The following is a 15,539-nucleotide window of genomic DNA, read 5'->3' on the forward strand; positions in this document are numbered from 1 at the left end:
CAGAAGGGAAGAATGAGGGGGGATTTAATAGCTGCTTTCAACTACCTGAAAGGGGGTTCTAAAGAGGATGGATCTAGACTGTTCTCAGTGGTAGCAGATGACAGAACAAGGAGTAATGGTCTCAAGTTGCAGTGGGGGAGGTGTAGGTTGGATATTAGGAAAAACTTTTTCACTAGGAGGGTGGTGAAGCACTGGAATAGGTTACTTAGGGAGGTGGTGGAATCTCCTTCCTTAGAGGTTTTTAAGGTCAGGCTTGACAAAGCCCTGGCTGGGATGATTTAGTTGGGGATTGGTCCTGCTTTGAGCAGGGGGTTGGACTAGATGACCTCCTGAGGTCCCTTCCAACCCTGAGATTCTATGATTCTATGATACTGGAACAAATGATTAAATAATCAATTTGTTAAAACCCTTAGGTTAATAGGGTGATAAGTAACAGCTTTGTCAAGACCTATCACACCAAAACAATCTAATTTCCTTTTGGCCTAGTGGATGGAGGGAAGAAGTAGACATGATATATAGTAATTTTCGTAAGGCTTTTGACACAGTTCCACATGACATTTTCATACAGAAACTAGGGAAATGTGGTCTAAATTAAATTGCTATAAGGCAGGTGCACAAATGGTTGAAAAACTGTATTCAAATAGTAGCTAACCATTATCATCATCATCATCAGTGACATTTCCTTTCGAGTTACAAGAGGACATTCCAAGTACCAATTAAGACTGAAACAACGACAGTAATATGATTAAATGGCTGAGGGCAGTGGTGGTTCATGAAACTGTTTCCTCATCATACCCTTAGAACTTGATCCCAGCTTGGACCCCCACGACTGTAATTGTGGTTCTTGTTAACATCCAGTTAGCTCAATTTGAAGCTATAAATGGACCATATATAAAACAGTAGTGAATATATATATATATGCTTTTTATAGTGATGCTCAGTCATGATAGGCATAAACTAAGCACCATAACATGATCAGAAAACAGTAAATGAATTATAGTATTCCAGTGAGAGAATTCACTCTCATAACTAAGTAAAACTGGGTAAAACATGAATTCAGAGAAATCTAGATGGATTGAACAGGTACACTCCTGGCTTTTTACTGACGCACTCAAAAATATTGCAGAGAAAGCATATCTGTAAGTATTACCTGTTGGTGTCCCACCCCATCTCATCACTCCAGCAGTTTTTGTTCTACCAGGTCCTGGTGTTGTCTTGTTTAGTGCTGCAGAGACAATAATACTAAATTGCTCAGACAGTTTTTAATTAAAAAAAGAAAACACGGATAGCCAGGCCACTGCAAACTGAATTCCCTATTGGTTAGAGAGGAAATGATGTAATAATGGTATTGTGTCTCATGCATTTGATTTTTAAAAAAAACATGCTATTTTAGTCCCCAAATTGGGTCTTCAAAAACCATTTTATCTGAATGTATGCAAACATTTTTTAAAAACAGAAACTACCAAGAGGGTATGGTTGCAGAATCCACCAATTGCAGAATTTGATGGCACAATACAAGCTCTCATTGAACAAATAATAAACATTTATGTGAGCAAAGTCCCAACTGCTCTCACAAAACTGTGGAACATGTTGAAAATTGAAGTTCTAGGGTAATTTAAAAAAATTTAAAACCGAGATTTGTATTAAATTTAACATCAACAAGGACCACAGAAGAAATAATGTACTGTTTCTATTACTTATTTGCATATTTAATTAAATAAAAATTTTGGTCTTTGAATTTACTTGAAGATGCTGCAGAAATTTCAGTGAACCATATTGTGCCACTAATTCTTAAGCAAAACTCCGCATTTATTTATTTCAACAGTGAATTCTGCTTCAAAATCAGTGTTGTGAAATGGCTCAATGTGTCACAGAAGTTAGCATAATGCATTGCAGAAATTGAGAGTCTGACATGATATGTAAACTGAATTTATCAGAGAATATGGGAGCCCTGGTTACCAGGGCCGGCTCCAGACCCCAGCGCGACAAGCATGCGCGTGGGGTGGCATTTGCCGGCAGGGGCGGCAGATTGGGCCGGCGGACCTGCCGCAGTCATGCCTGCGGGAGGTCCACCGGAGCCCCAGGACGACCGGACCTGCCGCAGGCATGACTGCGGAGGGGGCGCTCCTCCCGCGGCTCCAGTGGACCTCCCGCAGGCATGACTGCAGACGGTTCGCTGATCGCGCGGCTCGGCTGGACCTCCTGCAGGCGTGCCTGCGGCAGCTCAACCGAAGCTGCCGGACTAGCCAACCGTCCACAGCTGCGGGAGGTTCAGCTGAGCCGCACGACTAGTGGACCCTCACCAGTCAAGCCAGCGGGAGGTCCGCTGCTACCGGGGCTCCGGGGCGTCTCCCGCGCATGACTGCTGTGGCGACCGAATATGTAGAGCCGGCCCTGCTGGTTACTACTGTTGGTTAAGAAGCATTATAAGGTACTTTCTAGATTATGCTATGCATTAGCTGTGTCAACAGCTTCTATACAAGTTGGAAATAATGAAACATTTTTTTCAAATGGAAAAAAAATTAGAAACCAGCTCTTTGAAAGTTTATCTGATTCAAAAAATTTCTCAATAAAATAGATAAAATCAGCAATGGAAAGACTACATCAATAGACCTACTCAACAGAAAAGAAAATACTAACTACTTCACAGCAATATTTAAAAGATACAGCTAAAAGTAAGCGAAGCTGATTAAATAAGGATATTTTAAAAGAATATTTAATTACCAGGTCTGGTCTGTGGCTTATCAAATATCTTGGGTCTTGCAGAAGTGAGACGCACTTTATGTGGGGCTGAAAGAGACACACTGAAGTTTAAGTGCCAGGGTTGTGAGGAATAGCAATGATCAAGGAAAACAGACCTGTCAGTGCATTGAAGTAAAATGAGCATGTACCAATTCTGTAATTTTCAACATATTAATTTAGCTGCACATTGAAAGCCTGTGCTAGTTTGTTTAGGACTCAGAAGTTAACTGTAGCCAGTCTGTAGAGTCTGGCTGGCTACATTCATGCTTAGTTTTAAGAGGAGAAGACATCAATTATTTTACACTCAGTTACACAATTGAGTATGGATAAAGAGTCAGTTCTGCAGGGTGTCTGTGGCCTTAAGAAATGTAATTAGCTTCTGTAAAAAAAACCAAAGAGTTAAGTATTCCAGATAAAGGTGTGAAAGTTTTCAGCATCACTCAAGAGACGACATCTGCAAGCAAAATGAAGACATTCAAAGCAATGAGAGCATGGGCTGGTGAAATGCAGTGACAGCATCAAGTTTAAAAATGTGAAGTGTTGGCCATTACCCAGGGTTGCCTCTGTTTTGCCAAATGGTTTTGATATTTTAGGTTTAATGGTTTCTGTATGAATCACATAGGAAGCTGTAAATGTAAAACAGAAATTAGTAACAGCTGAGATAGTTACTGTCATCTTACACCCAAAATACAGTCTAATAGTCTCTACAGTTCTTTGCACCATAAGCAGAGTTTGTCATTTGGCTGCTGAACTTAGTAGCCATTCTGTGTTAGCAACACCATATAATAGTTTTTGTAAGAGTCTAAATGAAGAATAAAATCTTATTCATATGAAACTACAGAGGAAACGTTTAAGCAGACAGAATGTCATTGCTCAACTTGGAAAAACTGTTAGAGGCTTAGATCAGATATCACATCTGAAAGATGGCTGAGTATATTAATACTTTGCACTTCTGTAACACTATCCATCTGAGAAACAAAACACAAAGAAGTAACATAAATGCATTAAACTTCATATGATCACTTTGAGGCAGATGATAGATTTTGATTAAAGATACTTTATTTCTGTACAAAGTAAATGCTCCATGGGGGAAATATCAACTTTCATGTTAGGAATATTCCCCCACAAGATTTGGTAAAAACAGACACATTTTCCTCATTTTTTTTTAAAAACAGCAACATTCCCTGCAAGTTTCATGTACTTGACTAAAAACATGGAATGAGATGAAATTCTGAAAATTGGTTTCTGAAAGTCCCTGTATTCATTGTCTGAAATATGCACTCAGCTATCTTTTTGTGTCTTCTCAATCAATAAGGTGGCCCTTATGCACACGTAACTCCCACTGAGGTTCACAGGAGCTATGTGTATGCAGGGCTATATAGTTACGAAAAAGGGAGAAGTCATGATTAATCTGGATAATTTGAATTATTTAAACTCTATCCCACAGAATGCCAATGAAAAGTATCACATGGTAAATAACGTCTTTCTCAGTCTTGTACAATAACTAGACTTCTTCAAGATGTGTAGTCCCTATTTCCACTCCACTGTGAGGTATGCATGCACTCCATCTGTCTGAGACCAGAAGATTTTTTGCCTGTGCCCTTCTCTGCCTCGTGCTCTGAACTGAGAACATAAGAGGCAGTGCAGACTGACTGCATCTCTAGTTCCTTCTCCACCATGAATCATGTGCAAAGGTACCAAAGCAGAGGGAAAGGAGGGCAGGTAGTGGAATACATATAAGGACAACATATCTCGAAGCACTCCAATTCCTAATTACCAGTAATTTCTCTTTCTTATTAGAGTGATAATCCCTATGTGTATTCCACTGTGGGTGACTGACAAGCAGTATTCATTGAGGAGGGTGCAGAGGACTTCTGTGGTACCAATGACTGGAAGACTGCTGTGCTGGAAGATGCATTAGTTGTTGAAACTTGTATCTGGATGTGTCTCTCATGAAGGTATGGACAGAACCCCATGTTGCTGCTTTACAGATTTCAGTAAGGGGACCATCACAAAATGAGGGTATCAAAGCAGCCTTGGCCCTAGTTGAGTGGGTTCGCACATCTGGGGGGAGGATGGCCGTTAACTCGCAACACAGCATAAGCAGCTTCGTATCCACTTTGAAAGTCTTTGGGAAAAGATCACTTCCTCTCTCAACCATTCTGCAAAGGACAAAGAGTCTAGGCAATATCTTCTTTGTAGGTAGAATGCGAGAGCCTGGTGGATATCTAGAGAATGAAGTATCATGTCCTCACTGGTGACATGTGGTTCTGGGAAGAAAACAGGTAAGTAAATTGTTTGATTCAGATGGAAATCCAGGGTTATTTTAGGAATAAATTTAGGGTGAAGTCTTAAAGAAACATTGCCCTTTTGGAAGATTGTATACAGCAGATCAGCCATAAGGACCCCCAGCTCACCTCATCTTCTAGCTGAGGTGATGGCACCCAGAAAGGCAACCTTTACAGATAGGTGGGCCAAACAGCATGAGGCCAGGGGGTTAAATGGAAGCCTTGTTAATGCTGAGAGGAACTGACTGAGGCTTCATCACAGGAGAGAAGGTTCTGACCTGACCGGAAGGTTCTGAAGCCCAGGTGACCATCCTGAACTTCAGTTTGCAGCACTGAGCTGTTTGCGATCTGAGTCTCCATCCCCCCCCTTTTTGGGGGGGGGGGATGAGAAAGTATTTTGAGTAAATACCCTTTGCCCAGTGTTGAGGGGGTACCAGCTTTATGGTTCCTGATGAAGATGTGATTCCACTTCTTGAATGAACAATCTCTTGTGAGAGTGGTTCCTGAAGAAAGGTAGAGAAGGGGTTTTGATGGGAGAGGGGAGATTAATTCTATAGTGTAGCCCGTCTGAATGATGTCAAGAATGCATGTGTCGGTCATTACCATCTGCCAAGCATGGGAGAAATAAGCTACATGGCCACCAAATTGTTTACAAGAAATCTAGGAGGACCGACATGGCATCTGGAATGATTTGCTCCTGTCAAAAGTGTTTCTTAGCAGCAGGTTGGCTTTGGATGGAGGAAGAGGGGAGAATGTTTGCTTGCTCTGCTGCACCCTCTGTCATTCCCATGGTGGTTCATAGCCCCTCTAAAGATAAAAGGGGTGAGGTGCCAGTCACTGCTTATACCATTGAGGCCTGTGGAATTTCCTCCATGGCACTGGAGTGTAGATCCCCAGAGAGCAGAGGGTTGCCTTTGAGTCCTTCAATGAGTGTAATGAATTATCAGCCTTCTCACTGAACAGACTGTTGTCTTCAAATGTAAAATCCTCCACTGTAGATTGGACTTCTCTGAGGACTGAAGCCATGACACTCTACACCTGACAATAGCCAACACCATCAATTGGAAGGCATGTCCGCTACATCAACTGATGCTGGGAGGAATGATCTGGTAATCAATTTACCTTCCTCAATGAGTACTTGGAACTGCACTCTATCCTACTGCAGGAGCTGGTTAGTAAATTCTGTGAACTTAGACATTTAGACATTAATGCCTGGCAATTTGCTATGCAGAAATGCAGGCTAGTTGAAGTAAAAATTTTCTCCCAAATAAGTTCAGAGATTTACCTTCCTTATCAGAAGGGGGTGGATCTTGGTTGATGTTGTCTGTATCTTTCAGTGACTGCTTGGACTATGAAGGAGTTTGGAGCAAGGTGTGTAAATAAAAATTCTGCTCCCTAGACTGATACAAAGTACTTCTTTTCTGTCCTTTTTGGAGCAGGGGAATATATGAGTGGGGTATGCCAGACTACCTTGGCAGGTTCTAAGATGGAGTCATTAATGAGGATTGCCACCAACTTGGTAGGCCCCAGGTTCCGCAGAAAGTTGAGGAGTTTATGAGGGGGGATCTGGAGTGCATCAGCAACCCTCCTTCATAGGTCTTGGAATTCCAGAGCACAAGGAGAAGGGTGCAGGTGCAGACTAATAGAAACTGCTAGCAAAAATTTTTTGGTTTCAGGAGATTGCACCCCACAGTGGAATATACATAGGGACCATCACTTGAAAAAGAAGAATCCTTGAGTTCCAAGTACAGAACTAAATGAGATTAGCACATTTTGTGCATTTACCAAGCCAAATCTTGCTCTTGGATGTGCATGCACAATTTTTTTTCTAATGGGAGCAGCACATGTCCATTCAAGGGCAGAATTTGGCTCAGTCTCTGAGTCTCCCCCTCCCTCTCCAAAAACACAAAATATGGTATTTGGGTTTCTGAGAAAAACCAAATTGTACATGGAATACAGTGTTCTAGGTAATAATGTATACACCATTTGACCTTAAAGTGCAAAGTGCAGTCATCCACTTCAGAGATTGTTAACGATCTCAAAACACTGAATTAAGAAAAACGAATCAGTTACCAGTTTTCAAGAGTGGATTTTCAGTTGTTAGAACAGTTTGGGGCTTGAACGAAATCTGGTATGTTTCATTTGGAACTGAAAGTGAAAACATCAGAACTTATTAAATGTACTTCATGTCTTCTTAAAATCAGATGCTACAAATTACATTCAATGAGGAGGAGGATTAAAACTCTGTTTGTGTAGTCCAGAAATGAAAAGGTTCAGTGCTGGAAACCTGGCTGAAAATCATGCTTTAATTGAAAATATAATCTTTCAAACTAGGAGGATACAAAGCATTAGTAAGACAGGCAACAGAAGATTAGAGGGTCATGGTAGAGCATTGCAGATGACGGACCAGCCTTGTGCGTGAGATGTGTGTTCCTAGAAAGGACAGCAAACAAACCAACTGGAAAATCAGAAGCAGTATTATGCATGAGCCCTGGAGCATGACCAACAAGTAAACAAAAGGGAGAGAAATGTGGAAACTTTAGCTATTGATTAAAGAATAATTTCAGTCATCTTCCAAAAGCAGAGGGGAAAGGTAATGAAAAAAACTGGCAAAAAGTTCTCATTGCCCAAAGTCACTTTGGACCCATCAATAACATGAACTGTTACAAGGTTAACTGATCTCAGATACACTGTTTTTGGAACAGTAGGAAATAAAATATCAGCGACACTTGGGATAGAAGCAAAGGCCAACTTAGTAGTATGCGGGGTCAGGATCAAAGACCAGGTTTTTCTTTTACAAGATAAAATAGCATTTTAATTAAACAATTGCCTGCTACAGAAAGTTCATTTTTCAAATACTTAAGTATTCACATGTATAGGGAAAATGCTTTTCCTATTATATGTTGTATATTTTAAATTTCCTCACCATCCTCTTCTCACATGCACGCTTCTTCGCAGTTGTGCTAACACTGATGTCCACTGATGCGATCACTGATAGCTCTAGTCAACTGATTCCTCCCGTAAGAGTGACTTTGGTTACTTATACGATGTCTTTCAAAATCATCCTTTAAAAAGTTAACCTTCTCTTTTATTAACTATCTGTTTCAATTTTTATTTGTGAGGTACAACAAAAAATGTACAATTATCTAAAAAACAGAGCTGTTGATTACATTCTCTCACAGTGCTAGAGGATTGAGAAAAAGGAAATGATTAAAAATATCATCATCAACTATGTCTGCCTCAAGAGCAAATATAATTGATAATTCAAAGACTAGGGTTGGGGCCACCACTTTGGAAAAATTAAGAACTCTGCTTCCTCCTGTCATTACTCACCATAAAAGTTTTCCTTATTTCCTTATTTTATAATCCAACTAAAAAATATTTGGAAGATTCCAAAAGTATTTGGATAACTTTCCCTCATTCTTGTGCACAAATACACAAAGTGTTGTATACAAAGGATTGTGGCCATAGGCTGAAGAACCAGGAGTCTCCTCTCTTATAACAGTACACCTGTATCATGTAATGCACCTATCACAATAGTATCTGAGTCACCACTAGTTTTTCCATCTCTCCTGTCGTTATTACTGATGAGAAGATTCTCTTCTCTTAGGGAAAATGCAGATCTACAAACTCAACCTTTTGTCTAGAATAAAGTGATCTAGAAAGTACCCAGTCACTGGCCAGATTCTTCCCTCAGTTAGATGCATGTAAATCTGAAGACACCTACTGAAGTCCATGGCATTATTCTAAGTTTGCACCTGTTTAACAGAGCAGAAAGTCTCTACTCTCTGCAAGTTCCAGAGAGGAACAGTTGTGTAAAGTCTTGCGAGCTTCAGAATACAATACAAGGCTTATCTTTTTTTTGGGCAGGCCTGAACTTGGTTGGTGTCACCGGACCCTTTTGGAGTATGATTCTGAGATCTGAGTTCAGAGGATAATTGAAAAGGTGAGGAAAGCCTTACCAATTCATGGTTCCCTTTCATACAATAATTTCCATAAGAAGAATGATGGCCGCGATATAAATGCATATATATCAAAGACACATCAAGGGGTTCTATGGGTTAAAAACAATCCCTGGATATTACTTAAATTCAACATGAAACGACCTTGAACAAATGGCTGACTTGTCACCTGCTTTCCACAAGGAGAGATTCAAGTCACGCTAGCCCTTTCAGTGTCCTCTTCTTTTACAATTCACTATTGTGTGCTCAATTAAATAAAATGATTGCAACATCTTTCAATATGCCATGTTTGTAAAATCATCAAGGCACTAATCAATGTCAGCATGTGTAGCTAAGCTAGTGCCACAATAACATTTTTAAAAATTGTAAGCCTCTATACTGAATTACAGAAATAATGCAATTACCAGGTTTAGTCTGCAGTACTTCTGGCCTGACAGATGTTTTGGGTTTGGATGGAATGAGTCGTGTTTCTTTTGGAGCTGAAAGAAAGGAGCAGGATTATTATTGTATTCTTCAGGAATCATAGTTCAATGCCATGTTTAGCCCACAGAAAATAAAAGTCTGCAATAAAGACAATAACAATTTCATGTTTTTCTGGAAGCTGCAATAAAATGACTGCTCAAAAGGAAGAAAATTAAGAGTGCTGCACTGTGGGATGACTTGATATAGTGATCAAAGTGGCCAAAATTCTGATACTCTGAGAAAATGGGACCACTCAGTTTTGACAGACAGATAAACAAATAGGTTAATGGGTGCTTCTGAGCAAGTTTGATAGTGGCAGAGAGATCATTTCTAAGACAGAGCTGTGAGTCTTCCATGGCAAAGGATGTGCATACATGTAGGAGAATGAAAGCGAATGAAATGTTGCAGCACAAAATAACTTTCTAGAACATTTTCTAGAAGAGTTTTCTTTGGTGAAAAGGGAAAAATACCAGTATCACAATTTCAGTAAAACTTCTTTACCCATTGTTGCCTTTGTCTGTTTAGAGGTGACAGAAGGTTTTGTTATGAGTGGCTGCGGGGATGTTTGATGTATTGCTGTTGGGGAAAAATGCAAAGAATCTTAGATACTAAAATAAAAAAGAATTGATGAACTTCGGTTTTGCACACAAGATAAAACAAAAACTGCAACGGAAATAGGTTGCATTTGGGTTATTACTGACTCCTTCCCCCCCCCAAAAGGGTCAATTTACAAACCACAGCGTAACACAATATCAGTTGTACTGACTGTTGACAGAAACAAATTGACTAAGATCTTCCTTGTAGCTTCTTGCTTTATATTTGTAAAAATATAAAATCAGTAGCAAGATAGATATAAAAGTATCCATTTTAAAATTGTTTTTGTTCTAATAAAATACTACTACTTAGCTCTTATATAGCACTTCTAATTGGTACATCTCAAAGCACTTTACAAAGGAGGTCATTATAATGATCTCTATATGGGTAGTAAGAGTAAGACACAGATAAGAGAAATGACTAGACAGTAATTAGAAAGGGTCTCATGTATGCAGCTACCCAAACTTTTTTTTAAAAAACAAAACAAAACAGTGAGTCTTCCAGTACTGAAACAATGACGTTTCATCACGTGCCATTCCTTGAAAATCCTTTGGGAATGAGAAATAGTGGCATGGGGTTCAGCCTCTCCTTTTTGGGACTATAAATCTGTCAGCTTTAAAGTATTTTTGGTTTTCATGTGCAGGGGTATACATTTTGCCATCGCGTACCCCAGTGCAACACAACTGACTTGAGCTGCACAGGAATAACTAAAGAGAAATTTGCTAAATGCTTCTGAAAAGCACAACAACTGAGGTTTGGCTAAACGAATGATTAAACCTCAATATACAGAATTACAAAAATGACTCAATTACCAGGTTTGGTCTGTGGCATTTCTGGCTTGATGGATGTTTTTGGTTTAGTAGGAATGAACAGTTTTTCACTTGAAGCTGAAATAAAAAAAAACATCCCTGGATTATAATTGCAAATTTCTTTAAGGAAACACAGTGATTGAAGCCTTCAAGGAAATGTGTGTCCAATAGGCTGTGAGGCAAATTATGAAGAGCAATGCTGAAAATCACTTAGTATGAATGCCCAAAAAGGAAGAAAAAATTATACTGCATTTTGTTTCAATAGTAATTGCTATGTATGAAGTGGGTGGCATTCCCAGTGTTATGAGAACATCCACCTTTGGATGAAACAAGAGAAAGTTGTTGACAAAAAGAGATACAGAACATGATAAAATGAAGGGGCTGCTCAAACTAGCCTGACAAAAGATAATTTATTCAGACACTACTGGCCAAATTCTCCTTCTCTACATGAAAGCCTGAGGACAGAATTTGACACTATGTTATCTTCCTGTTAGTCCCCCACTCCACCTAACTGGATCTATGGATCAGCTTCCCAATTCCAGCTTACAAAATTACTCAATTCTAAGTTGATCTCCATATCTTTCAGCCGAGAACTCTTGCCATGCGGCATATCCTCAACTGAAAACAAATATTAGTAGGATGCTTAGTATTTATGGCTAAATTTTTTTTAGTGGTAGTGGTGGGGTCTGTGATCCATATTGGTGTGAAAAACTTAGAAAAGTTATGGACAGGGACTATCATAATAGACCAATCACCACAGTGTGGACATTTGGGTGTTAAAGAAAATTCAAATAAAAAAATTATAAACCCACATGTTGAAGAACCTTTTCACCCCAGGTGTGGGATCTCAAGTAACCTAACATATATACCGTAATATTTGGTGAAGATGTAGATAGTTCACAAGTGGCTGCTAATGCATAGATCAAGTACTGATTCTTTTGCTCTTTCAGAGCAAAAATAGGACATTGCTTCAGTAAAATATTCACATAATAGAAAGAGCTTTAATTTTGGGAGTTACCGAGAAATAGTATAAACCAGTGATTAGGATCTACTGAGATGGAGAAAAAGTTGCACCAATTTAATTTGCAAAACATTGACTAAGACCTATCTACAAAGCTGAGGCCAGATGACTTAGAGTACTGATTAAGATAGTTGGAGCAATGCACTCTAATTAATACACCCTACTCTCAGAAGCATCCATCTTCTCACTATGACTGATAGATTATTTTCATTGTAAATTTTATTTCTGCCCATAAGCCCAAATAAAGAGTATCTACCTTAGATTCATTCAGAAACTCTCCTACTGGGACATGAATAATTAAAGTTCAGAATAAAAATGGTGTGGCTTATGTTCCACCCAACCTTTTCTGGAGAGGGCTGACTGGGAGCTAGTTGAGGTGATTGGAAAGATGGGTTTGAGAGCTGCTGTTTGGGACTGGGAAGAGATTGTAGGTGGTCCATTTTGATTTTTGTATGGTCTATGGTGGCGGTTGGAGTCCTACCGTTTTCTTTCAGCTGTCTTATATAAATTGTGTAAAAAGCTCAAAACCAAACATAGGTGCAGGAAACACCTTTCAATAAATACACTACCTTTTTAATAATGTGTTAATGAGTTGAATTTATGAGACACAATGAAGAGTGTTACATATTTGGATATCAGTTTCTGTACATCTGATATTACATTTCCAGCAACACGTGCCTGTTCAATAAGTCAAATCTCTTCTGACTGGAAAAGATGTGAAATCTCAACAAATTAGGAAATCTCCTTGATCTTAACAACTATCAAGGAAAAGAAACTGAGTGAAATATTGTAGGTGATGTCCTTATTAAAAGAGTTGGGTAAAACTGGTAAAAAAAACAAAAAAAAAACCAAAACAAAACCAGGAACACTTGTGTGACTTTTTTGAAAATTTGTTCCACATTTTGCCATCACTAAATTTCAATTTTCAAAAAATCTAGGCAGGTTTAAATTATGCATAGAAAGCCCAAGAAGAAGGAACAAGCCACTTTCCTGAAACATCTCACATGAAAAGACCATTTTAACATAAAAATTCATGCTTGTGTGCTTTTTAAAAGATGCCACTGTAGGATAACCACCTAGCTTTCAGCCCACTGCTTACCCAACTTAATCATGTGTTTATGAGGCAATATCACCTCCATCCTCTGTTTCAAAAATGTGATTTTTTAGAAAGTAGTTCTACAGTCACTGCAAATGTTCAGATAATGAAAAATATTTTCTATAAAATAATATTGAAAATTTTGGAAATTTAAATTGTTCCAATTCACTCAGACACAGGAAAACTTCATTAAAAAACCCACACGTAAACATTGCTTTATTTCACCAAATTCTACTCATTGAAAAAATCTGTTGAGATATTGGAAGTGTTTTTCCCAGAGTCCTGAGCAAAATTATTAATCATCTTCCTATTCCTTTCCTAAGATCCTCCTACTCAGCTGGAGTAGCTGGAAATGGCACTTAAGAGATTATGTATTTCAAAAGCAGGATTTAGCCATATAGACAGTCCTAGCTGTAAAAGAGCCATCCTTTTTTTTCCATTGTAGAGTTGAGGAGAGAGACAATGAACACACTGACTGGCAGGATGATCTCATGGAAGGATAATGCTCCTGGATTTCCATACCATATTACAGAACAGATAAAAATAACTTGTGAGACAACACTGTATGTTTTGAAGATTTAAACATTTTCTCCTAGAAAATTCATACTATGTGAAGAAAAAGATTCCCCAAGGTAGGTAGGCACCTTGAATTTGCTAGGTGATATGATTGGGGTGGAGGGAGCACTAAGAGGCTGACTGCCTCAAAGAAGGCCTTAGAGAGCTGAAATTTCTATTCCAATGGAAAAGTGAAGGCAAGACAGGAAAGATGATCTTATCAAACTAGAAAGGGAGAAAAAACAAAAACAAAAAACAAGGAGCATGAAGGGCAATCCAGTTCTAGGAAGTTGAGTGAAAAGGAAAATGGTAACTCGGAGTTACTAATTGTCTGGTTTCCAAAGTTGGGCTTGAAGTAATGGGAAGCCCAAGACACAATCAGATTCTAAGGGCTTGTCTACACAGTGCAGTAAAGCACATTCAAAAGTTGTGACTTGTATAATGCTCTAATGTGCTCTGCTCTAACTGCCCCATTTAGACCACGTTGGCTGGAACTAGAAGGTATATAGTTTGCATTAACATAGTCCTGTTTCAAAGGAGCTGACTGAAGATAAACAGAAAAGGCTTGTCCACATAAAGACTTGGTGCATGGCAAGTTGGGATAAGAACATAAGAATGACCATACTAGGTCGGACCAATGGTCAATCTAGCCCAGTAGCCTGTCTTCTGGGAATGAACAGAACAGGTAATCACCAAGGGATCCATCCCCTGTCACCCATTCCCAGCTTCTGGCAAACAAAGGCTAAGGACATCATCCCTGCCCATCCTGGCTAATAGCCATTGATGGACCTATCTTACATGAACTTCTCTAGTTCTTTTTTGATCCTTGTTATAGTCTTGGCCTTCACAACATCCTCTGGCAAAGAGTTCCACAGGTTGACTGTGCGTTGTGTGAAGAAATACTTCCTTTTGTTTTAAACTTGCTGCTTATTAATTTAATCTTGTGACCCCTAGTTCTTGTGTTATGAGGAGTGAATAATACTTCCTTATTTACTTTCCCATACCAGTCATGATTTTATAGACCTCCACCATATCACTCCCAGTCATCTCTTTTCCAAGTTGAAAAGTCCCAGTCTTATTAATCTCTCCTCATATGGAAGCTGTTCCATACCCCTAATCATTTTCGTTGTCCTTTTCTGTACCTTTTCCAGTTCCAATATATCTTTTTTGAGATGGGGCGATCACATCTGCACGCAATATTCAAATTGTGGGCATGCCATGGATTTATATAGAAGCAATATGATATTTTCTGTCTTCTTAGCTATCTCTTTCCGAATGATTCCCAACATTCTCAACATTTTTGACTACTGCTTCACATTGAGTGGATATTTTCAGAGAACTATCCACAGTGACTCCAAAATCTCTTTCTTGAGTGGTAACAGCTAATTTAGACCCCATCATTTTGTATGTATAGTTGGGATTATGTTTTTCAATGTGCACTACTTTGCATTTAGCAATACTGAATTTCATCTGCCATTTTGTTGCCCAGTCACTCACTTAACTCTTTGCAGTCTGCTTTGGACTTAACTATCCTGAAGAGTTGATCTCAATCTATGATATGCAAGCCTGCCACAAACTGTCACCAAGTAGACCCTGGTACCACGCACTAGACATTCTGTAGTGTGGGCACCACAGAACTTTTACAGCATGGTAGCAGAGTCCACATGGCCAATTAGTACGTGGAAGGTTAGTGCACTGTGGATTTACATCCCAACTTGTTGTACGCTAAGTCTCTGTGTGGACAAGCCCAAAGATTGAGAAGTATCTTACTCTGGGAAGACGTCTGAGAGGCAAGTCACCTATCCAAAAAGCTCATAAAAATCCTAAAAAGTACACTACACCCAGTTAGAGCTGATTGTACAGTTATCAAAGAACAATTATAGTATGTGGTCTTTCCCAAGTAAGATAGCAGAATGTACGACTGCTATTTTTCCAGAGACAAAGGAAACTGAAGCAGGATTCATTTTCTCCATTTGTTATAAATTAAAAAAATCAGATTGGGCTGAAGGG

General features: G+C 39.1%; 1 protein-coding gene across 1 annotated transcript in view; it reads right to left on the minus strand.

Annotated features, from left to right (window-relative positions):
• The window catches only part of LOC123361683 (ABI family member 3 binding protein), a 409,913-nt gene that overhangs the window by 62,002 nt on the left and 332,372 nt on the right, over nt 1-15,539 (minus strand). Inside the window, exons 39-45 of the mRNA XM_045001759.1 lie at nt 10,861-10,935; nt 9,956-10,030; nt 9,397-9,471; nt 7,104-7,178; nt 3,294-3,368; nt 2,725-2,790; nt 1,151-1,225 (exon numbers count right to left, since the gene is read on the minus strand). Of these exons, the coding sequence (XP_044857694.1) occupies nt 1,151-1,225; nt 2,725-2,790; nt 3,294-3,368; nt 7,104-7,178; nt 9,397-9,471; nt 9,956-10,030; nt 10,861-10,935 (516 nt within the window). The remainder of the gene's footprint in view (nt 1-1,150; nt 1,226-2,724; nt 2,791-3,293; nt 3,369-7,103; nt 7,179-9,396; nt 9,472-9,955; nt 10,031-10,860; nt 10,936-15,539) is intronic.

This window comes from Mauremys mutica, chromosome 1, assembly GCF_020497125.1.
Source record: "Mauremys mutica isolate MM-2020 ecotype Southern chromosome 1, ASM2049712v1, whole genome shotgun sequence".
NCBI classification, from domain to species: Eukaryota; Metazoa; Chordata; order Testudines; family Geoemydidae; genus Mauremys; species Mauremys mutica.